Here is a 22,799-nt window from a genome sequence, read left to right on the forward strand (position 1 = left end):
GCCATAATCAGATGTCCCCAGAGTAAAAAGATCATACACTTGCCTCAAATAGGGTTGGGGCGCGGCCCTTCATGCTTGTTGTGTGGGGGGGGGCAAGGCAGGGTATGAAGTTGCCACAGTCGACACTCCCACCCAAACAACCACTACAAGTGAATTCCGCCGCACCGGCCCTGTGTCCACATGGTGGGCACCTAAATCCATCAGTGGCAAACCCAGGCAGCTTGGCCCTCCGCTCCTACAGCAGGACTCAAGGCACTCGGTAGCTGACCTCCCAGAAAGGCGTTTAAAGGCCAACCGCCCCCGGTAGTGCGGGGCAGAGACCAGCAGGAGTCGTTTGGCCTCCACGACCTTTTTACCTATGTTTCTGAGCCAACACCAGGCGCTTGTAATTCTTCATAGCCGCGTGCGCGCCTGCCCCACAGGGTTTTTCTTTTCTTCAAGGACCTTCCTTACTCTTGTATAGGTGGCTCTTCTCATTCTCGTCTCTGCCCACAGTGGACCCTTAAGCTCTAGCTTCGCAGTGTTTCTCAGCTGGGGCGAGACCCACTGCATAAATTCCAACTTAAACAGGATGTGTCCCCTCCGGGAGAGATGTATTTGAACACACTTGGGTAGTTACTGAGGTGAACAAAACAATAGCCAGGTCAGTTTTTCGAATCAGCAATACAATTGCTAAATTGTGCGCATGCGGACAGGCACTTCAGTACTTGAAAGAATTGTGTATGCATCGAAGTATGTATTTTGGATATTTTCCTGGGTAGCATAGGACAGCTGTTCTACCCGTCTGAACTTGAGATTTGAAACACGAAGGTTTGAATTATTTGTCCACGAACTTCAAGAAACCCGGCAGCTATGGCGCGGTGGTTGCTTCACAGGAGACCTGAATCCCACCTAAGGAGTTAAGAACCTGCCCTGCGGCTGGTCACAGGCTTTCCTGGCAGGCTGGGATTCCATCAATTGCTCCAGCCCACCATCCGGCAGTTAACCGGACGACCTGCCGTAGCCACTCTTTATTCTTTATCGACCCTCCCCAATCAAACTTCTGCTTAGAATACCCTTGGATCATCGAAAACTGGCGCTGGGGCGGCCCTAGCAGCCTCTCGAGCGGCGCCTTGCGGCTCGCAGCTCCAGCTCCGCCCTACCCCCGCCTGGGTCTACCTCCCCCTTCCCAGGAACAGGCGCCCCCGGGGGAGTCCCCCGGGCAGAGTGTGCGTGTCTCTTTAAGAGGCCCCGGGGGGGGGGGCGCCTCGCGGGCCGCCCGGGGCTGGAGGGGGAGGGCACAGGCGAGGGCGGCTGGCGCCAGGCGGCCGAGGCTCCACAACAAAGCTCCGGCCCCTGTCACTTCGCATCGGCCGGGACCCGCAGACGAGTGGGGGACGCGCGCTCAGTCGCCCCTCCCTCTCTCAGGCGGTCCTAGGCGGGGGCGTCGGGCGAGCGCTGGCTTCGGGGTCCCAGGCCCCTTTCGCGTGGCCCGTACACTTGGCTTCCCGCAACAACCAAATCGAGCACCGGTAGCCTGGCCCGGATGGGGCTGCAGTCCCAAGTCTGGCAGAGCTGCCGCCTCCCCGCCTTTTTTTTTTTTTTTTTTTTTGTTGGTTCCATTGGCCCGGTAATAATTGAGCATGATCAAGAGACAAGAAAAAGACCCCTCTTCTGAGTTGATCCTAAAAATCGCATAGGTCCCTGTGTGTAGGTGGAAAAAGATTCGTCCACAACACCTGTGGGTATCTGCATGCACGACCCGGAGTGGATTTGTCTGAGCCCGCACGGAGTGAATGCGGGACTGATGGAGAATGTGTGGTCCTGTGGCAGAGTTGGGCGAGGGGAACGTGAGCGCCAGTAATTGGGCGCTAAGCACGTCTTGGCAAATGAATGTGCCTGGGCAAAGCTGGGGTGACAAGTGTGGCCCTATGCTTAGGAAAAGTGGTCGGGGGAGACAGTAGGCGCATCCGTGCTCCCTTCCACAGCTTCTCCACCGGACCCGCGCCTCCCGGAGCCTTGGCGCCAGCTAGCCCGGTTAAGCAGTGGGGCTGGGCTCCCCCGCGGTCCCGGGTCTGGCCAGGCTGGGGGCCGCGGCCTCGCTGACCCCAGCCCGCGGCGGCCCAGCCTGTCCCGTCCACTTAAACAAATTGCGGCTGACAGGCGCGCAGTCTCCCTGGAGCCGCAGCTCGTCGGTCGCCTCTCTCGTCCCAATTACCCAGCGCAGGGTCTGGCCAACAGGCTGGGGTGCGGCAGGCGACACGGGAAGAGTGGACTGCCCGACCCTTTTCCTGGTCATGGTATGGCCCTAGTCTGGTGCCAGGACTAGCCCCTGGGCCACTTCCTCACCAGGCTCTAGCATTGTAACGGTTACCGACTGTGTGGCCCAGTCCCTGTCTGTCACGTTGATGCGAAGATGAGGCCGGCTGTGCCGCTTCTGCCCGGGGTACACTTTGCACCGTGAGTTAGGGTGTGGGGGACGACATCTCCCTCCCTTTTGAGAGATCACGTGGTTAGGAACCTAGGTTGTGTCCTCGTCGATTTTGGACGACTTTCCCCAGAGTTTTAGGAATCCCAAGCTGCTAACTACTCGCTACCCTGAGCCTTGATTCGACCAAGTGCAACTGTGGCTCTTGGTATACAGAGGGCTGCAAGATCGAGGAGTGAGTCTTGAACTTGAGCCTAGACGTGGGTGTTTGGGACCTCGGGAGAGTGAACCGGCTTGAGAAGGGCTCCTAGGACCGGCCCACCTGCAACAGCGGGGCGTGGTTGGTCGGTGGGCACTCAACAGGCTGCTTTGCTTAGGCCAGCACCAGGAGGGAGGAGGGTTCCCTGGGGCACCTGAGGCACAGCGCGGTTACAATCTGCTCTGCCCCTGCAGTCCTATTCCCACCAGAGAGCTCCCTGGATTGCAGCTTCTGAATACCCTTTTGCCTTTCTGACAGGCAAGGTCCCCTTTAGGTGAGCCATGCTGCCCTGCTGAGTTCTTCTTAGTCCCTCTCCAACAGATGAGAACCCCGAAGCCTAGAGCTGCAGGTAACCTTCCTAAGGTCACAGCTCCAGATGGAAAAGCTAGAATGGAACCCTGAAACCTCAAAAAAGCATGCGCTCAGACCCTAAATCCACTCTTTGGAAAGGCATTGCTGTCGTGCACCGAGAGGAAAGCCACACTGGCATTCCAAGACTTCCACTGGGCTCTGGATTTTAGGAGCAGATCTGCAGGACGTGGGGTGGGGTGGGGGAAAGATGGGTAGCCTAGAAGCAGCTTCAAAGAAAGCCAGGAGCTCCAGCTGAAAACTTGAGGAGCTAGGACCCAGGATTCAGTGAGATGGGCCTGGGATTGTCTGAGGGCACCGGGCGGGCAGAGAGGTCAGCTAGGATCCAGGTGGCTGTATGGGAACTGGCCAGGGCAGGAGGAGCAGCAAGGTGCAGACAGGGGTCAGCTGACTAGCTGTGTGAACCCATGACCTTGCAAGAGGCTCTGCCCTTCTTGGGGCTCAGGCTTGTCATTGCAAAAGGAGGGTGGGTGACATCTTTGGGTTTACAGTTTGTGATTTGTAAAAATCAGAGCATTGAGAAATTACCCTCAGTTGTAGTCTTGTGGCTGTCTGGTCTGGCTTCTGCATGCCCCTGGCAGAGCTGGCCCTCACATCTGTGCTTGTGTGTGATTTTGCCCTTGGACCACTGGGCCTTTTACTGAATCCCTCGCAGGCAGACAGTGCCCTCCTGCCGTGTGAGTTGCCATTCCAGTTCCCAGCAGTCTCTTTGCAGACCAAGAAGATACTTTTCTTCCGTCAAATTGAGAGAGGGAGCCCAATGGGGAGGCAGTGCCGTGAGAATGGGGAGGTCACTTGCCTTCCTCAAGGTCACCTGGCCCTGGCACAATTAGATTCCTGTTCTGATGACCTTCAGAGTGATGCTATCATGAGGTGGAGGTGGAGGTTGTTTTGGATGTTATCTGTCCAGGATAAGAAGCTGGCTGCTCTAGGGTTAGTGGCAGTCAGGTCCCCGGCCAGTCCCGTTCTCACCTTCAGCTGATTACAGGCTGTGGCTGGGTCCCTAACCTTCCCAATTAGCTGGAGGCCAGGCCCTGGGCCTTTCAGATAACCTGAACTCCAAAGCCAGCCGCTGTGGGGCCAGCTTATCTGGGCTCTCTGATCCCCCCTCCCCCACTTACTTCTAGTTGCCCTGACTGCAAGCAGATGAATAACCAGATTGTCCTGCAAGCTCAGCCTCAAGTCCCAGTCCTGCACGACACCCACTGCTTTCCCTGACTGGAGGAGGCCACATCTGTTTCCCCACTCCCCACTGTAAAGGGAAGGGCCAGACCAGGGTGGGCAGGTCCCCTGCATGGCTGAGAGTTCCTGGCAGCAATGTCCCATCCATGTGCCTAAGGGTGGGTGCAGAGGGGTCATGCTTTCTAGAGCGTCAGTGCCCAAGCCCGGGCAGCAAAGCCACCAGCTGTGTGTGCGAGCAGCCTAGGGCACCCCCCTTCTGTCCTCGGTGCTCCAGCTGGGGATGGGGGCTGTGCCAGGCACATCCATGTCGAACACTGTCCAAATGGAGAAAAGCTGCTCTTCTGTGGAGTCCCAGCTTGCTGGGCCTAGGCCTTGTGTTCCCAGCCAGCTCCCGTCTGATAAGGGGCTTTTTAGCCCTCAGGAGCCCAGACAGAAGACACAGTGTGATTTGTGTCTTCTCCCCATTGATCTGGTGGAGGTGACTGAATACTAAATTTCTCTTCAGGCACCAGGGGTGGGATGGGAAGGCTGCTCGTCTGTGAATCCAATTCTTCCATTAAAAACCTTCATCCTAAAGCACACCTGGCTCAGCGGGTTTCCTTCAAGGCCTTCCCTGGGCCTCAGGTATGGGAGACGGCATAGGGGCTAGAACCTTCCCATTCACCACACTTCTCGGTTGCTTCCGGGCACTGCAACTGCGCTGGTCCAGAACAGGAGGAGGAGGGAATAGAAACAAGAATTCAGGCCAGGTATGGTGGCAAAGGTCTGCGATTCCAGCTCTTGAGAAGCGGAGGCAGGAAGATCAGGGCTATACTTGACTACATAGTGAGCTACCCGAAACCTGGTCTCCAAAACAAAACAACAACAAAACCCAAAAGCTTGCTATCTGAGATCTTAGCCAACTTCCACAACACACCCAACTCTAGTTCACAAGCTCTCATCTTCTGAGCTTGAGAGAGAGGTGATTCCCAAGTGCCCTAGGACAAGGTCACAGACAAAGGCAAACTCTTATTCTAGAGCAACCCAGGACACACCAGGGGCTAGAGTGCCCTCTATGTCCTCTTGTGGGGAGGCCCAAGCTTGGTGCCTCCACAAATCATAGGCTCTGGTAACAGGCAAGAGTCGTGAGTCAAGCCCCACCTAAGGTCCAGCGGGAAGGTTTTCCTCCCAATTCCTCCTAACATGGGCTCCCTTGTATATACAGTGTGGGTTGTGGGTGTTGGGAGCAGTTGCCCATAGTCTGACCCATAGGACTCTCCTCAGTGTTTGGAGAGGACTCTGACCCCAGCAACTCAGGAATGGACACCAATTGCAGTGTGATTTATTGGACAAGACGTGCAATTTTGATATGGCCTCAGTAACCACGGTTTCCTTCACTCAACAGTACAGGACCAGGGTACAAGGGCTCAAAGATAAGACAGAAAAATTCTCCCCATGAGCCAACAGGGAAGCAAGGGGCAAAGGGAGCCTCTTTCCTTCTTCCTTCCCTATCACTCTGGGCTTCAGTTCACTCCTGTGTTGGGAGGGAACTGAGCAGGGATACCTGGGGTCAGTGCATCACAGTTAGGGCTGGCATTGTCCACCAAAATACCTGGCTGGACCATTCAACTTGTCCTCACCCAGGCCCTACAATCTGGCCACTGTTCCAGTCCCCCTGTGGGTACAGTTAAAAAATACAAAAGCGGATCCGATGCGGGACATTATGTGCAAAGAGAGAAGGGACTGAGTTTCTGCAGTCTCTTAGCCACAGCCCCCAATGACAGGAGTGGCTGAGGTCAGGGTGTGCTGAGCAGTTCTGGAAAGTCTCTTTTCATCCAGAGAGGATGAGCAGCCGTCGTTGCTAAGCTTAGGGAAGGTGGGATTGATGAGAGAGTAGCAGAGACTTAGAAGGGTAGGACCAGAGGCGTGCGGGGGATGGGGTGGGGTGGGAGGAAGGTAGGGTGGGGTGGGGTGCTTCTCCCTGTCCCTCAGCCAGTCGGAAGCTGGTGGCTGGTGCCTATGGGAAGCCAGTGGGGAAGAGGCTGAGCGGCTGGCTCTCGTTGGTAGGGAGCGGAGATCGGTAGCCATCAAAGTTCCTTGGGATGCTGCCACTGGTGGAGCCCGAGCTGTTACTCAGAGTCTCGATGCTCCCCTCTCGCTGAAGTTCTGCAAAACAGAGGAGAGGTACAGGCTTGATCAGAGTGGGCTGGAGGTGGGGGCACACCCTGGGCCTGGCTGCTTACCATGAAGCCCCACTGTGGGTCCATTCATTCTCTGTTGCAGGGAGGCTCATGCCCACCTGCCCGCCTGCCTGCCTGCCTGCCATATGGACCAAGTGGCAACTCAGCTCAAAGGGAGGCTCACTCAGAAGAAGCACCCTTGGCTAGCAGACTCCAGCTTTTGACTTGGGCGTCTCTATCACTGTGGGGAAGCCTTGAGGGCAGGAGTATAATCCCCTGCCGTCCTGTGTGGATGGCTCTGTTACTTGTGGTTAGCTAGCACCTGCACTCCTGCTTGGCCAGCGGTCTCCTCCAGTTCCTCAGTGCATGCGATCCAGGATCAGCAGGTGGGCGGAAGCTAGGACAGGAGAAGAGAAGCCTGCCTACCAGATCTGTCGCTCTTCTTGCTGGCCTGTCCCCAGAGCTCCGTCCCAGCTCAGCAATCCATTGCTCCCTTATTCTCACCTAGAAAAGCTCCTAGCTGCCAGGCTTGAGCTTCTAGAAAGTATATGCCTTCCCTTGGGGGGAGCCTATTCCACTGGAGAGAGGGTCCTCTCCTTGCATGAATATTTCCTCTTAGCTCCCCCATGTGCTGAGTTGATCTGTAGAGAAGCAAGGTCCTGCTGCCCTAGTCCCTGTTCCTCCACACCGCTCTTCTGGAAACAGCACACAGACCTATCTTGCTTAGCTATGGTAACTTTAACTGCCCCACCATCTCTTCATCCAAGACAGTAACTGGGGCAGGCAGAGGGCTGGGAATAGGACTCCCTGCTCGCTGGATTTATTCATTGGTTTTCTCAGGGTGGTCAGTTCCTCTTCACTGGTGGTGAACACGTGCACGGACAGTTTCTGGAGCCTTTTCCAAGCTCAGATGGACCCTACAGCTCAACTTCTTCCCCTGAAGCCTGCGACTATGGAGTTTTGCTTGTCTGCCTCACGAGTGTAGGATCTCAAAGCAGTTACTTGAAACATAGAGGTACACCCAGAAATACACTCCTCTGATATGGTTTCAGAGCCCAGGATCCAGGCTGCAGCCACCCCAGGCCCCTGTCGCCATTCACATGCAGCGCAGCTGGCTTTGGTTAGGGAGTGAGGGGTCATGGCTTCCACTGGGTTGGCCATCACCAGCCAACTACTCACACACTCTGAAGACACACTACAGTCCAAGCTGGGCTGCCCAGCAGCAGCAGCAGCAGCAGCAGCAGCAGCAGCAGCAGCAGCAGCAGCAGCCGCCACCACAAAATGGGACAGGGAAATGGTAACTATGCCAGTCATGTCTGGACCTGAGCCCAGGTTAGATGAGCACACCAAGATATTAGAGATTCCCATCAGGTTGTGAGCACTGTAAGTAAGGGGGGGGGGGCGGGGACACAGGCTAGGAGCTGGATGCTGGCTTCCTATGAGGCCTTGGTCCTGGGAAAGCCATGAAATAGCTCTGTATGCGCAGAAAGATGAGGAGGGGGGACTCCTCAGATCTTTTCCTCCTGATGGGCTTTCAGGTTCGCCTTCATACGGGATACAGCCATTGTGCCACTAGAGGGGCAGCGCTGGAGAGCCAAGGGAAGGCCCCGAGCATTAGTGAGCAAGCAGCTGACTCCAGGAGAGCTCCTCCTCCTCTCCGTTTTCCTCACAAGCAAGGCCAGAATTTCCCAGAGAAACCCAAGGACCCAGGTAGCTTTCAGAGGCCCATGCCCTCCTGCGCAGCCATCCTGGCACTAGGGGGCGCTGACAGCAGGGCCAGAAGGGCAGAGAGAAGCAGGCAGTAGCGAGAAAGGCAGGGGCCTCCTCAGGATACAGATGGGATGGATGCAGGCCCAAAGAAGCGGGTCCCAGATAAAGGAGCAGGAGAGACCATCAGGAAGGGAAGGGTAGCTCCTTTGCCGAGCAGAGGGAGAGCCCCAATAGGCTTGATACAAAGTGCAACATATCCACACTGCCAAAAGGAAGCTGAGGAGTCCACAGCGCAGGCCCTAGCCCGGCAACCCACTGACCCTTGGTGTAGGCCCTGGCAACACCCCGAAGCCGTCTTGGTGACCCCACCACAGGCGTCTGCATGAAGGCACCCCATCCGTCAAATCACAGTGTAGGGACAACTGCCAGAGGGTTACAAGATGGATTTGCTCCCTTGGAGGCCAGGCATGGCTCAACTGCCTGGCTCAAGCTTTCTCTTTGTTATTTAGGCCTGGGAGAGAAAGGGCCTGGCCAGCTTCCTCCTTGCCTCCACATCCGGGGCACCTAAGATTCTGCTGACTTTGTCTCCTTTCAGTATTGCCCAGGCTAGTTTGAACTAGTCACTGGGTCCCCGGATCTCCATACGTATCTACCGAAAGCCAGGACACTCTACAACATCTTGTTATTCTTTCACTTAAAGATTGCCACTGACTCTTCAGGGTCCCTAGGCATAAACTCCCTGGCACTAGCAAATGGCTGTGCACAGCCTGACACTCCAGGGAGGTCTCACTGGTGTTTTCTGTTTGAATGAGGAGCGTGTCTGGGCAGCCCGAGGCCACTGGGACCCAGTGCCCGCTCATCTCTCTAAGCTATGGGGGTCCGCTCCTTTGTGAACCGAGATGTGCACCGCAGAGCCCCTAGGCCTACTGAACTCCAGCTAGGTCCCCTGAATGCATCCAAGTGCATTACCCCGCCACCCGCGGAGGACAGGCCCTGGCAGGGAGTGTGGGCCTCATCTCTGCTTCCCCAGTCACAACTCCCAGGACTGAAATTCCCAGCTTGTGCAGAAAGATAACTTCTGGAATGAACGATGTGGTAGGGAGAGATGGGGCCTTTCTCCAGCGTGGACTCACTAGTGGCAGAACTGGGGGCTTGGCTGGTTCTGGGACAGTCTCTGGGGAGCTCTCCTATGTCCCTGCCAAACCAGAGCTCTCTTTGTCCCTCCAAAGACGCAAGAGTGACAGTGTGTGGGAAGTGAACGTGGAAGAGGGGTGGATGCACGCTGGACCCCTGCTTTGAATCACCCCGCCCAGCCCTTAGGAGCAAGCGGCGAGCAGAAACGTGTGGCCTTACCTTCCTCCATCCCGAACGCATGCTTTGTTACTGTTGGGTTGTTCGCGGACGCTGGGCTGTTGGCATTGTTTTTTTTTTCCTTTTTTTTTCCCTTTTGAAAAGAAAAGCATTGAGGAATCTTTTTCTTTTTCTTCTTTGAGAGATACGGACAATGATCCAGAAGAACACTGATCTCCACAAGCAGAAGGAGAGGGTGGAGGGAGGTGCGGGGATGGCACACGGGAGGAGGGCGGTCTCGCAGAGGGGTTCTGCTGTCCAGGACACTGACATGCACGTGAGGCGGCGGGAGATTGAACAGTCATGGGGGGACGGGCCCAGAGGTAGAGGTGTTGTGAATCTTTCAGTACCGGGTGAGGGAAGAGGAGTCACACAGTAAGCATAACACAATAGCTTCTACAAGGGGACACACAGGGACCTACGGCCCATGCAGTGCCAGATGGGGCCCCATGCGGGTGGGTTGCTGGGAGAGGAAGAGGAAGGAGGCAGGCTGAAGAGTTTTCTGGGGGAACCCTGGACATTTGACTTAGTGGCCTGGTTTTGGCTCAACCCCTACCCCCACCCCGTCCTCCCCAGCTCTCAGCAGCTTTCCTGCAGTGTATGTAGACTCCCAGTGAAGCCTAGCAGAAACTGGCCAGGGCCAGGCAGCTAGAGAGGCTCCCCCAGCAGCACCGAGTCTGGCTCATGGGAAGGTTGGCTATAAGAAAGCTTGCCATTCCTCACACTCCCCTCTCCCCCATGCTTGGACTCAGATTGTGCCCTCATATTCTCCAGGGACTTGGTGACTCTGGAAGGTAAAAGTGACAGCCTTGTCTTGCATACAGCAACACCAAGGAGAAACGGGAAGCCATGGGCCCTGGGTTCACCCTAGAGGGAGAACTGGCACTGGGGCAGGCCACAGGATGCCAGACTCCAATGCCCACTACTGCCCACATTCCCCATTCCCTACTGGTCTTGCCAGAAAACAAGCTTGTTACTGTAGCTGATTCCCGATGGCACAGGCTGGGATGGGCAGGCCGCAGGGGACAGGAGAGGACAGCAGAGGCAACAAGGAGAAGGGGGAGGCCTCTGCTTTCACAAAATAAATAGGCCTAAAGAGGAGGAGGCCTTGTCTGCATGTCACCCCCACCCCACCCCCATTCCACATAGTGCTTGTCTCAGGGCAAAGAGAGGTGGCTAGCCTCTCAGAAGGACTCCGGTTACCTGGGAGCACCTGCCTGGGTACACACAAAGAGGGACCGGACTCAATCTCCGTGAGGAGATAGGCACAGCAGCCCCTGATCCTCATCCTACACAGTAGGTACGGCCCCTTGGCCAAGCATGAGTCACTGTGCCACGGCTCTGTGTGGGCACCGACGAGTGACGGGGTTTTAGGGGTGATGGCATGACTTTTCGCACATCAGCTACTTGTACTGAACAACGTGAGGTCTGGCTCCCCATTCTCTGGAGAGGGAGGAGGACACAGAGGACACTAGGCCTTAGTGAGACTTGGCACAGCTGTGGCAGCCTTAGTGGGAGGAGGGCTCTGGCAGAAGGCCCAAAGTGAATTCTGCAATGGGCTGGGCATTCTTCGGGTCTGAGCCTTGGAGGGCTCCTGGCTGGTACAGCGTTGTAGGGTGCCCAAGTCTCCAGGACCCAGAAGAACCCCCTTGGACCTGCTAAGGCAGTGCTGTGTATGTTTGGAAGAGGGTACCCCAGGGCCCAGGCTCAGCCTTGGGGCAGTCCTGGGACTTCCGCCACGGCAAAGGGATCGGCGGCCCCAGCTACTGCCTGCCCTGGGAGTCAGCCTCTGTGCTCTGTGCGCACATGAGTGCCAAGACGCTGCTCATTACAGGGATTAGCAGAGCACTTTTATTAGGTCCTGGCTGTAGCCACGTACCCGAGGTCCTAAACTAACCACCCAGGCTGCCCAGTAGGAGTGGGATTAGACCTGGTGGGAGGAGTCTGTCCCTGCTGAGACTATAGCCACTTCCTGTGGCGAAGAGGGGTAAGCCTTCCCTAAGCGGCTGACTCAGAACTACAGCCTGAGAAGAAAGGCAGGTGGGCTGCTCTTCTACCTGGGGTGGAGGAAGCAGTCCAGGGAGGCTGTTAAGAGCAGAGGCTCTGGAAACCTGCTTCCTGGCGACTTTGGGCAGGTGCCCTGGGTTCCTGAGCATAAGGACAGCAATGTCTGTTTCAGAGCCTGGCCATAGGAATGAAATTAAATAATGTATGTACAGCACATCACAAAGTGCTCAGAGCCTCCAGTCAGCAAATGTGAGTTACTATTATTGCTGCAATCGAATCAGTCACTGCGATTATCCCCAGGACTCGAGGGCCCTCTCCAGCCTCCTCCCCCTGCAGGTGGCCCTACCAGGCAAGCCCCCACCAGTTCTGCCTCCACTGGAGTCTGGGCAGAGATTCTTTTTAATCAAGAAATGGTGCAGGGAGGAAGACGGTGGATTCGTGTTTACAGCTTTTCATTTCCTTCCTTGCCCCCTTCCAAACACCCTCTCCCAAGATGGAGAATAAATCCCCAGCCCTGTTGACATGCATTGATTTTCCTTCCCTCCTACATCTACCTCCCAGCTCTCCACTTTAGTGGGGGCTGTGGTAAAGACCCCCTGCCTGGGGTGGGCTTGGTGGGAGCTCAGGGCAGCGATATAGAGAGGCCAGCCAAGTGCCCCTGTCTTGCCCAGCGCAAGAAAAGATTTGTAAAAAAACCAAACAGTTCTCAGTTCCTTTTGCTTGAGGGTTCTTGGGTGGAGAGGCAGGTGTGTGTTGGGTGGGGGGAAGGGGTGTCCCCTCATTAAGAAGACAGACTGACCAGCATCTCCCCTTGAAGGGATAAAAGTGAGGGGACCAGACGACCACAGGATAGATACAAGTTCAGATGGGGTCTGTCTCAAGCAAGCCATTTTGTTAGCAAGAAGCTTGCTCACAGCACAGAGAGAGAGAGAGAGAGAGAGAGAGAGAGAGAGAGAGAGAGAGAGAGAGAAGGGAAGATGGGAGGCCTGAATGCTTCCTGGGGCTGAGACCTGGACCGATGGCCTTGATGTCACCTGGGAAGTGACTGGACCTGGCAGACATGGTGAGGGGTTGTCTCATCCAGCTCAGGGCCTGTCAATCGCTGTTGGAGGATGACTAAGGAGGTAGAGGCTTGTTCAGGGAGGGACACAGATGGTGTTGGCTGAGACCGTTGCTAACTGTGACAGCGCCATCAGAGGCCACAGCCTCAGCCCCCAGGGTCCGTGTTTTAAGAGGTTAAAGTAGAACAGCTGAAGGAAGCAGCCTAGATGGAGGCCACAGCTTTCATTCCTTTACACTTAGCTGAAGGCTGCCGGGGCCCCTCCAGACCTTCCCTCTGTGCCCTCTCCAGCCTTCCTTCCCGTCATGTTTCTACGCTTACGAAGATGCCAACAGTCAAAGGGCTTCCCATCCTGGTGAGGCTAGTGGAGACTGAGACAGGGGTCACCTTTCTCCTCCAGCAGGGTCTTTGGGACCTTGCCGGGCTCGCCTTGGTGAAGCTACGGGGCAAAGGCTGAAAAGGCTCCGCCTATTCAGATCACAAGAATCCTGGCTGGGAGATGAAAAGCAGGGCTAGCTCTGGCCTGCTCTTATCTCTGGGGCTGAACACCTATGCCTGAACCCAGATCCCTGGCTGGCTGACGCCAGTCTTCTGGTGTCTTACGACACACACAGCCTGGCGCCTTGAGTGCTTTCAGAGTGCAGCCGCCTGGGGCAACATTAGTCTCTTTCCTGGCCAGGGCAACCTTCAGGCCTCCCATGAACATACCTGCCTTTCTCTTTGCTCAGCTTTGCCCTGACTCAGATGCACACTGAGACACAGACCATCAAGAGAGAATGAGGCTAAGACTCTATGGTCTATCCTGTCCCCCAGTCATCAGCCACCAATGGTGAAGGCGTATCTCAGGTGTTTTCAGCTCAGGGAGCCTTGGCCACAGGGCCATGCCTGGTGACTAAGAGTCTCAGCTACTACTGAGGAGAGACCTGAGGCCCAAGAGAACTCAGATGCTTCTGGGTACCCACAGCCTTTAGACAGTGATGGGGGGGCCAGTACTAGGAGGGGGCAATATTTAGGGAGACAAATGGACCAGCAGAGTTCTGCTTTAAGCGTCCACTCAGAAACCTGGCAAAGAGCCCCTGGGAATTCGGTTCTCAACAGCAGGCCAGTCTGGTACCAACCCCACTGCATAGGGGCCTGGAGGCAGGCCAGACAGATGAAGCCCTGGTGGGCCCAGGGAAGAGGGGTGTGTGGTGACAGGAGAGGGGTACATTAGAAACGCAGAGGAAGGAGAATGAAAGCAGGGGTGTGACGGGGAGGGAGAGAAGCTGGGGAGGGGAGGAGCTCTCAGAAGGAGGCCTGTCTTGTCTCGTGGCCACATGGTCTCTAGTCTCTCTGCTAGAGCTGACCAAATGTGTTTGTGTAGGCATGTGTGTGTTGGGGGGGGAGGGGCACTGGAGTTCTGGGCAGAGCTGATTACGGGGTGGCCCCACATCTCCTGAAGAGCAACATCAGGTTGGTGGGTGGGGTCCGGCCAAGAGAAGCACTGATCTGCGTGGGGGCCGGAGCCTACTCTCCCACGCATGGGGTCTTGTACCATCAGGGTTGCAGTACCCCACTGCCAGGAAACTCACACCATCTGAACCCCCCTAAGTCTTAGCGTCCAAGGATAAGATAGAAGGACCAGTAACCCATGCCACACCCCTCAATACTCAGTGACCTTCCCAGCACCCAGCATATGAAAGGAACTCTTCTATCACAGACTACAAGGGAACAGAACAGGTGAAGTTGAACCGCTGAGGCATTGGTGACTGGCTAAAGCCAAGCTTCAGTTATCCCCGACTGAGTTCCCGACAGAGCCACAGGAGAGAGAGGATTGCTCTGACCCTAGTGCTGTCACAGAGTGCAGAATAACCTGGGAGAGTCACCTGTATTTGCAGACGGCGAGGGGACAGTGTGCTCTAGCGGTGTCGTGGGCTGTGTGTAAGGCTCTCAGGAGAGTACCTTAGACACCTGGCACCTTAGGCAGAGTAAGGACCTGAGCTAGAAATCACTTCTGCTTCTCTCGCCCAGGTTCTGAGCCTTGGCAGACACCATTTAAGGCTGACTCAAGAGTTGGGGATGGAGAAGCAGGGCCCTGTGCATGAGTTTGTTGTGTGGGTCCTAACTGGGGCGGGGGAGGGGGGAGGCTAGAAGGAGTCTCATAAACTGGACATGTGTGTCCCGTCCCACACAGTCCTGAAAAGGAGACACTTAGTGGGAACCAGGCGCGCAGCAGCTGGTGCCGACCCGCCCTCCTCTTCAAGTGTAGCTACCAGGCCTGGAGGCCCCTGGCAGACGAGCTAGCCTCCAGCCTTATGAGATAGCACAGAGCCACAGCCCATGGGAGAGATGCTACGCTTTGAACACTGCTGACCGGTGGGGACTGGAGCCACATCTGGTTCTCATTGAAATGTCCAAGTGTAATTAATGCTCTACAACATGGCGGAAGGGTTCGGTAAGACGTGTTTACCCCCCTTCCATCAGGGCTAAGAAATCAGTTTCTTGTTCCACCAGCGGACCAGCCCTCTTTCCTGTGGCTGGCCTGCCCTAATCTGAGAGGGCAAAGACCTGCCCATCCCCCATCTGTTTGTCTTTATTCTTCTGTCTTTCCCTCTGTTTCCTTCCTTCACTCCCTCCCTCCTTTCCTTCTGTTGCCACAGGTTCTCATTGTGTTCTACAAGCTAGTCTTGAACGCCTCAGTTTGAGAGCTCTTTCCACCTCAGCCTCTTGAGTAGCTTGAATTACAGGTGCCCTTATGAACCCCAGATTGAACTACAGGTATGTGTCCTCTCATCTACTTTCTAGAACGCACGGGTGGGGCCAGCATTGGGCATGTGATACGCAGGGTACTCCCCCCTCACGCTGTCTGCCCACACACTACACTGAAGGCTATGACTACAGTGTGCAGTCCACACTGGGAGCTGGTGGGCGGGGGAGGTGACTGTCACCATTCCTCCTGTGAGGCTCTTCCCCAGCCCTGAGGAGGAAGCCTGGCTTACTTCAGTGCCACCTGTCCCTTCCACTGGGAGACACTGGGTGTCCTCTCACACTGCACTAAGGGAATCCCTTCTTTGTAGCCACATATGACAAGGCAGTGCTTGAGAGTGCTGATGCTGGAGGCGCTGCGACAAGTGGCCCTGCCAAAGGCCCAGGGCAGGGTGAGGCAGGTCCTTGCATGGGGATGCCCCTACCTAGCTCACACACAAAGGGGCATCAGTCTACCAGATGAGAGAGAGAGAGAGAGAGAGAGAGAGAGAGAGAGAGAGAGAAAGAAAGAGAGAGAGAGAGAGAGAGAGTCTGGGCCATGAAAGAAATGCCTCGGGCCTTCATCTAAGAGCTCAGAACAGCAGGGACAGCAGGATCTGAGGAAGATTGCCCATTCAAAACCACACCCCCAGGGCATCTTCCTTCCCAGGCTCCTGCTTGGGACCTCCCCACAGCCAAGCAGAGGGCTCCAGGGATGCTGCTCCCCCAGCTTCCCTTCCCACCCGAGCATCTTCAGTTTATGGCGTCTTTTTACTCAGGGATTTATGACTTTCATGGTAATGGGCTCCATTCTATTTCCTCCGCGCTGATATTTCTAATCATTACGGTGTGGCTTTATGAGCATTTCTTAATAAGTGGAGGTATTTTTTCCCCTTTGAAACAAACTGTCCTGTGAGTTAATGACTTGTTGTGGGTGTGGGTGCGACCCAGAGACAAGTGGAAGTTGGGGAGGGGCTGACAAGGGTTGGGGCTGTATGGAATCTTTTAGATTTAAACAAAGCTGTGCTGAGGTCCCTTTAAGACTCTTGGTTAGCGCCCATACTCAAGGCTCACTAACTGCTCACAGGCAGCTTCAACCACGCACAGGCACTTGTGGCATCTGTGGGCTGGTCAGCACTCTCCCGGAGGATGGGTAGGAACCTACCAGTCCTAGTCCTTTTGTATGTGTTGCCAAATACAAGCTAGGCCTTGGTAGGCAATTTAATTCTTTGGTGGCATTTAGGTTAGGACCCCGTGCTTGGTAGCTTCTCCACTGATGAGTAAAGTTTTAAGGAAACGGCCCCCACTCCCTGTCCAGTGGTCCCACGGTAAGTCTGACAAAAGAGACTCATCAGGATGAGGCCTCTTTGGCCCCCGTCATGGTCTCAGCCTGCGCTACAAAGACTGTGCGCCTGCGCCATGGCGGGTGTGTGTGTGTGTGTGTGTGTGTGTGTGTGTATGGGGGTTGTCTTAGTTAACTACAGTGGTGCCACCCTCCCCTGACTGCGGCCCAGGCTGGGCTGATGTGCTGCGCCTTTGTGCTGGTCTCAGACAGGCTGCTGGTGCCGGGCCCTATTCATCATTCAATTCCGCTGGCTCGGATGAGCCTCGCCATTTGCTCCTCCAGGAGGATGACAAATCTAGAAATGCCAGTCCACTTCGGTGGATTAAGATATTGATTTGCCCGGTGAGCAGAAGAAGTGCATTTGTTCTGCCAGCCTTCCCGTGGGTAGGAAGGGGTTAACCAAATGTTTATCACAAGGCTGGCTTCAGAGTTGAAAGTAATGTGATCAGTAATGAATTTTGTGTTACATTAGGTTGTATAAATGGACAGACAAGCGCAGACAACAAGTGGCCAGGAGTCGGGGCTAATCTAATGATGTAAAAATAGAGACAGCACCAATTATACCAGGGGCCAGCTCCAGGCTCCTGCAGGGACTGCAAATGAATAGGTACAAATCAAATTACTCACTAATAGACGCACTACAAGAGGGGCAGTCAATGGTAAATGCATTAGAGCCCAGTGACCTCTCTGCTCTGCACAGCAGAGTCCCAAAATTTGACTTCCATCTTCAGAGTGGGGGGCAGGGAGAGGCGCTCTCAAAGAAACTCTTGTTGGGTGAAACATGGCCACCGCTCCCTATCCCAAAGCAGAAGAGACCTCCTGTACAGGCTGACCTCCAGTGCTTCCTGAAGCCTGAGCTCCAGGGGAGGGGAGACACCCATGTGAGGGGCATAAAGAGCGGTAGGACCAAGCCTTCCATACAGGCAGACAGGTTACATACCCAAACACTTCATAGCCATGTGTCTCCCGGGGGTGCTGTTTTTGACTGCTACGTCAAGGGCTGTGTCTGCATTGGAAATAAAATAGTTCTTTAAAGTCGATCACACAATGAACGGACCTCCCAAGAGTCAACAAGAGCTGAGATCAAACTGAGGAGATAGCAAGATCTGGTCTGACCACCGATGGCTTCGCAGGGTAGAATTCTGTGGTCTGTTCCAAGGTCCAGCACATCTCGATTTCCCATTAGCCAAAGCTAGCGATAGCCACCCCTTCCTTCTTCCTCCTCGGTCTCCCACGGCCTGAGTTCCTCTATTACTGCTTGCTTCAGGGGGTGGGAAGGGAAGGCTGAGGATGTAGGCCCAGGCTTTGGGGTAGCTCCTTGTATATTCGTCCATGTTCAAAGCTGCTTGACACTGCGCTGCACTTCTTTGGGAGGGCTTGTGGTCTCATGCTCAGAGGTAACCCTGGATCCCCACAGTCAGATCTTGGGGGTTTGGGGATGAATGAAGTATGAAACCAAAGAAGCTCTAAGTCTTCCAAGAACTGGTCCAAGCTCCATGGAGGCGTGGTCGCACAGCCTTGATTCGCATTGCCCCAAGCACCCTAAGGCCAGCACCACACACTCGCACACATGAATGGAGATGCCATGCTGCTCGTGGCCAGCTGGCGCCTGGAGACACAGGGAACGTGCCAGTGTGATGGGCACGGAGGAGGTGAGGGTAAGGAATGGAGAAAGGCGTCCGAATAAATGAAGGGACTAGGCCTCCCCAAACTTGATTAAATGCAGAGGGGCGAACTGCAAGCTACTGAGCTACAGGAACAAGACACGTGTGGGGGACGAGGACAGGCACAGCTATAAAAACTAGAGGATTCAGCCGGCAGACTTAAAATTGTCTCAGGCAGTGGGGCCTGCAGGTTCCTGGGGCCAGAGGTAGTGTAGGAAGAGCAGGCAGCAAGAAGCTGGAGCCCTGTCTGCTGTATTTGCTACGGGCAATTCAAAATGTCTCATGCATAATGCAATCAAGGGTCATCTCTGCCCTTCCTTTCCTGCCGATGTACCTGTTTCCTAGTCTATGGTCCCTCGCCATCTGAGAAGCTGCGGCAGAAGGGAAGGGGGGCATTTATCCCCTACGGTGGTGCTCTACCTCACTGGGACCTCACAGTGATTAAAGGTGAAGGCCCTGCAGAGGAGGAGGGACCAAGAAGAATCCTCCCTTGGGTTAACCATTTACCCGCTGTAATGATACAGGGGAGGCCCCTGGCAACGGTCCTACAGCCCTCCACCCTGTGCCCAAGCCCGCACATGCTCCGCAGTCCCTCTCCTTGGGGGCGACATGTGGAAAGGATATGCTGAAGAGTCACCAAAGAGGCCACACTGGCACTTCCTCTTTGTTGACAAGAATCAGCATGCCATGCCATGGGCAAACAGGACATGTGCAGAGGAAACTTATTAGTCTGGACTCTCACTGTGGTTCCTCTGGCTGCAGTTCCAGAGGGGACAGAAGAGAGGGGCAGAAAAAGCAACCTCGCTGGAATCAGTTCTAAGACTTGGCCTGGAACTAACAAGTGTGTCTTTTGAGCAAGATAATTATTCCCATGGCTTTGGCTGCCTTTCATTTACCTCTCAGAGGCCACAAAAACCCAATCAGTCATTCAACAAACATTAACTGAAGCTCAGCCTGGCGGTCATCCCAGGGCTGCATGCTGGGCAAGGAGAACTGGCGGTTAAAGGTAACAAAGATGAATCAGATGGGGTCCAGGGAACAAGAACTGGGTCAAGATGCACCCGTGGCACTATGTATAAGGGAGGAGTAAAGGCCCCACAGAGCTGGTCTTTCCCCAGGTGGCATGGAGAAGGACAGCAGCCAGAGCTCCTACTGGAAAGGTCAATGAACACCCTTTCCCAGGGCCAAGCACTCAGAATGCAGCTTGTATGGAGAGGCTTTCAGGGAGCACACGTGGGCAAGGGCAAGCTGGAGGAGGAGCGTATAGGTTTGGTCCAAAGAAATGACTGTACAGAAGGCGTGGTCTACTTCAGCGTGGACCAATGTGCTGGGGAGCTGCAGTCATATGCTTACAGGATGCTGGGGGGGGGGGACTGAAGTGGGATGGGAAGGTGGCTCAGGCAGGAGGAGGAGGCAGGGATGGCCTGTATGACATTTAAGATCCATGGCGAGAGCCTGGGTTGGGCTATGGAGACAGTTGGCATGTTCTAAGCAGGGAAGTGACCTCGGCTTCCCTGAGAATCGGGTCTCCATCCTTTATTGGGGTCCCCTTTTTGAATAAAAAAATGGGTCACATTCCGAGCAGATGAGACTGGTAAGATGGTCAGAACTGGACACTCTTATTTTGGAAATAACGTTTTCCTTGGTGATGTTGGAGACTGAACTCAGAACCCTGTGCACGGTAGATCAGCACTCTACCAGTGAGTATGTACCCAGTTATTTCAAATTCTCTCTCTCTCTCTCTCTCTCTCTCTCTCTCTCTCTCTCTCTCTCTCTCTCTCTCTCTCTCTCCAGGGTTTCTTTGTCCAGGCTGTCCTGGAACTTGATTTATAGACCAGGCTGGCCTTGATCTCACGGAGATCCACCTGCCTCTGCCTCCTGAGTGCTGGGATTAAAGGTGTGCGTCACTACCACCTGGTTTATCGCTGGCTTTGGAAGCTGGAGAGGAACATCTAATAACCTGGCATAATTGTGACGACAGGACATTTGCATAGCAGATCGAGTCACTTAAGCCCGCCCAACCTGCTCTGAGTGATGGGGATGATACAGACCACAGAGTACAGTGTCCAGGGTCTGTTCACCATGAGGATGGGAAGCGAGTGCGCCCAGCATTTCCTGTTTCACTCCTAAGAGATGCGAGAATTAAACCCAGAGGGAGAAAAAGGCCCAGGACCAAATGCTTTCTTCCCTGTCTTGAATCTAAATCTCACCAGAAGAGAAATAGTGTTTTTCCTAGTAGCAGCAGCTGGCTTAGGCACTGAAGGGACTCTCAAGACTTGGCCCTTGCTCCTGGCGGAAAATAGCTAGAAACAGGCACTAGGATGCTGGGCTAAGACACAAATAGCAGCCACCCACAATCCCACAGCTGTCCTTCCCCATGGTGCAGGGCAGCTTAGGTCTGTATGGCGGCTCTGGTCTCTGGGAGCTGTTCTGTCTCTCACCCTTAGCAGTCTGGACACCTGGGGCTGGAAAGCACGCTCTGCTAAGTGTCCCATGGAGGCTCACATTTGGATAGCTGGTCCCCAGCTGGCGGTGCTATTTTGAGAGGTGGGTCCTGGCTACAGGAAGTGGTTCATAACGCTCTTCTGCCCTCTATGAGGACACGGAGCTTTTCCACCATACTCTCTGGCCACCAAGGTGTTCTGCCCAAGCAACCATGGACTGACCTCTCTGATATCATGAGCCAAAATAAATCCCTCTTTTTTAAAGTTCTCCTGTATCTCTCAGAGCAATCAGAAAACTAACACAGTGTTTTGGTCAACAGTTTTAAAGCCCCTTAGATTCCCCCTGGGCATGTCTATCAGGGCCTTTCCAGGTAGGCTTAATGGAGGAGGGAAGCTTCTCACGGTCTGGGGTTCCAGGCTGAATAAAAAGGGGAAGCGAGCTGAGTATCAGTCTGTCTCTGTCTCTCTCTCTCCTGATGATGGATGTAGTATGACCAGCTGCCCAATGCTCACCACGCCTTCCCACCAAAACAGGTGGCCTTCCTGCCTTAACCTTGAGCCCAGAGAAACCCTACATGCCTTGAGATGCTTCTATCAGCAATGAGAAGAGTGACTAATGTACGCGACATTCTAGAAGACCACGCCCTGGGGCTGGGGAGAGAAGCCTGAGTTCTGCTTGCTTTAATCACTAATAGGTCCTGGTGGGAGCTGGGAACAGGAGCCAGAGAGAAAAGACCACAGCTCAGTGCTGTCACCTCCCCCAGGGCTTCTCTCAATTCCAAGACAGGAACTGTGGCTTCCCTCTTCCCCCCTAGTCTGGTGAGGGATGTGATAGACGGGAGAGAGCCAGCCTGCCACTGAGACCATAGAGAGGGTGTGTGGGCCACCAAAGAGGTCAGAATTCTTGTTTTGTAAATGCTATAGAAGGAAAAACCCAGGGTCCCTACAGACAAAGCAGAGAAGGTCCCGACACCTGGCTAAACTACCTTGATGATGGTGGCATTTTCCAGGGAACCTGGTAGTGAGGGGAAACAGGCATCTCTGAGCCAGAGATGCTCAGAGTCCTTGGTGAGAGAGTGAGACCCAGCCTAGAGAACTGGTTTGGATGGGTCACACTTGTCCATCTGGAGAAGGGAGGTCAGGAGGATGAAGAGATGGACAAGGAAAGTAAGGGAAGACTGTGGAGACTTTGGGTATCTGCTACACTGGGTATCAGCGGGAGGACGGATATTATCATTCTCAAGAGACCAAAACGAAGGCTGGAGAGAATCAGTGGCTGAAGGCACCTGCCAACAGGACTGAACAACCTGAGATCTGGGTTCGATCCATGGAACCCAGATGATGGAAGGAGAGAGCAGACTTCTGCAAGTTGTCCACTGCACCCCACTCAGTAAATAAAAAATAAAGACATGTAAGAAGTTTTTAACAAAGAAGATGAAGATGGGAACCTTTTCCAAGGTACCTGGAGTCAACACCACTAAAATTCAGAGGGACAGAAGGTGGAGGAGACAGGAAGATCACGTTAGACCTCAGAGCAGCTTGGCCGGGCATGGTGGCACATGTGGCCTGTGGGTGACGAGGCAGCCTAGCCTTGGAAAGGGCACGACCTTCACTTAGACACGTCTCAGTGTCATCTCTCTTGTTTTTCTTCCATGTTTATGTGTGTGTGGTATGCATGCATACATGGCTGTATGTGTGTAGGCACATGCTCATGGAGGCCCACGATAGATGTCAGGAGTCTATATCACTATTTATTCTGGGAGGCAGGGGCTCTCAATATGACTAGTCTTGCTAGCAAGCTTGCTTCTGGCTTCCCTTCTCTATGCTCCCTCCTGCTGCTGGAATTATGGGTAGCCCGCCATGACCACCTAGCATTTACATGGGTTCTGGGGATCTGCATTCTGCTCCTCGTGTTTGCACGACAAACACTTGGTCCACTGAGCCTGATCCCCAAACCCAGCACTGGCTCTCCCTGCCCCGCCTACCACAAGGAGAGCACTCTTGTTCCCTGCTCCGCTTCATCGCGGCCTAGAAACGACAGAGCCATGAGATCATGCACTGAAACTTCCGAACTTTGAGTCCCAGTATTTGCTTCTTCCTTTAAAAAGGGGGGGAGGGG

At 54.5% G+C, this 22,799-nt stretch overlaps 1 protein-coding gene across 8 annotated transcripts in view; it reads right to left on the reverse strand.

Annotated features, from left to right (window-relative positions):
• Nucleotides 1–5,516: 5,516 nt before the first annotated feature.
• Nucleotides 5,517–22,799, reverse strand: part of Bcas3 (BCAS3 microtubule associated cell migration factor) — a 480,559-nt gene continuing 463,276 nt past the window's right edge. For 2 of the 8 annotated variants that reach the window (XM_050119598.1, XM_050119600.1), the window contains 3 exons: nucleotides 17,513–17,578; nucleotides 9,440–9,530; nucleotides 5,517–6,362 (listed from right to left, as the gene is read on the reverse strand). In XM_050119598.1, the coding sequence (XP_049975555.1) occupies nucleotides 6,326–6,362; nucleotides 9,440–9,530; nucleotides 17,513–17,578 (194 nt within the window). In that variant the 3' untranslated portion in view covers nucleotides 5,517–6,325. The remainder of the gene's footprint in view (nucleotides 6,363–9,439; nucleotides 9,531–17,512; nucleotides 17,579–22,799) is intronic. The other 6 variants (XM_050119602.1, XM_050119604.1, XM_050119599.1 and 3 more) reach the window with 3 other exon arrangements.

This window comes from Alexandromys fortis, unplaced genomic scaffold, assembly GCF_014885135.2.
Source record: "Alexandromys fortis isolate MF-2015 unplaced genomic scaffold, M_Fortis_MF-2015_v1.1 scaffold_173, whole genome shotgun sequence".
NCBI lineage: Eukaryota > Metazoa > Chordata > Mammalia > Rodentia > Cricetidae > Alexandromys > Alexandromys fortis.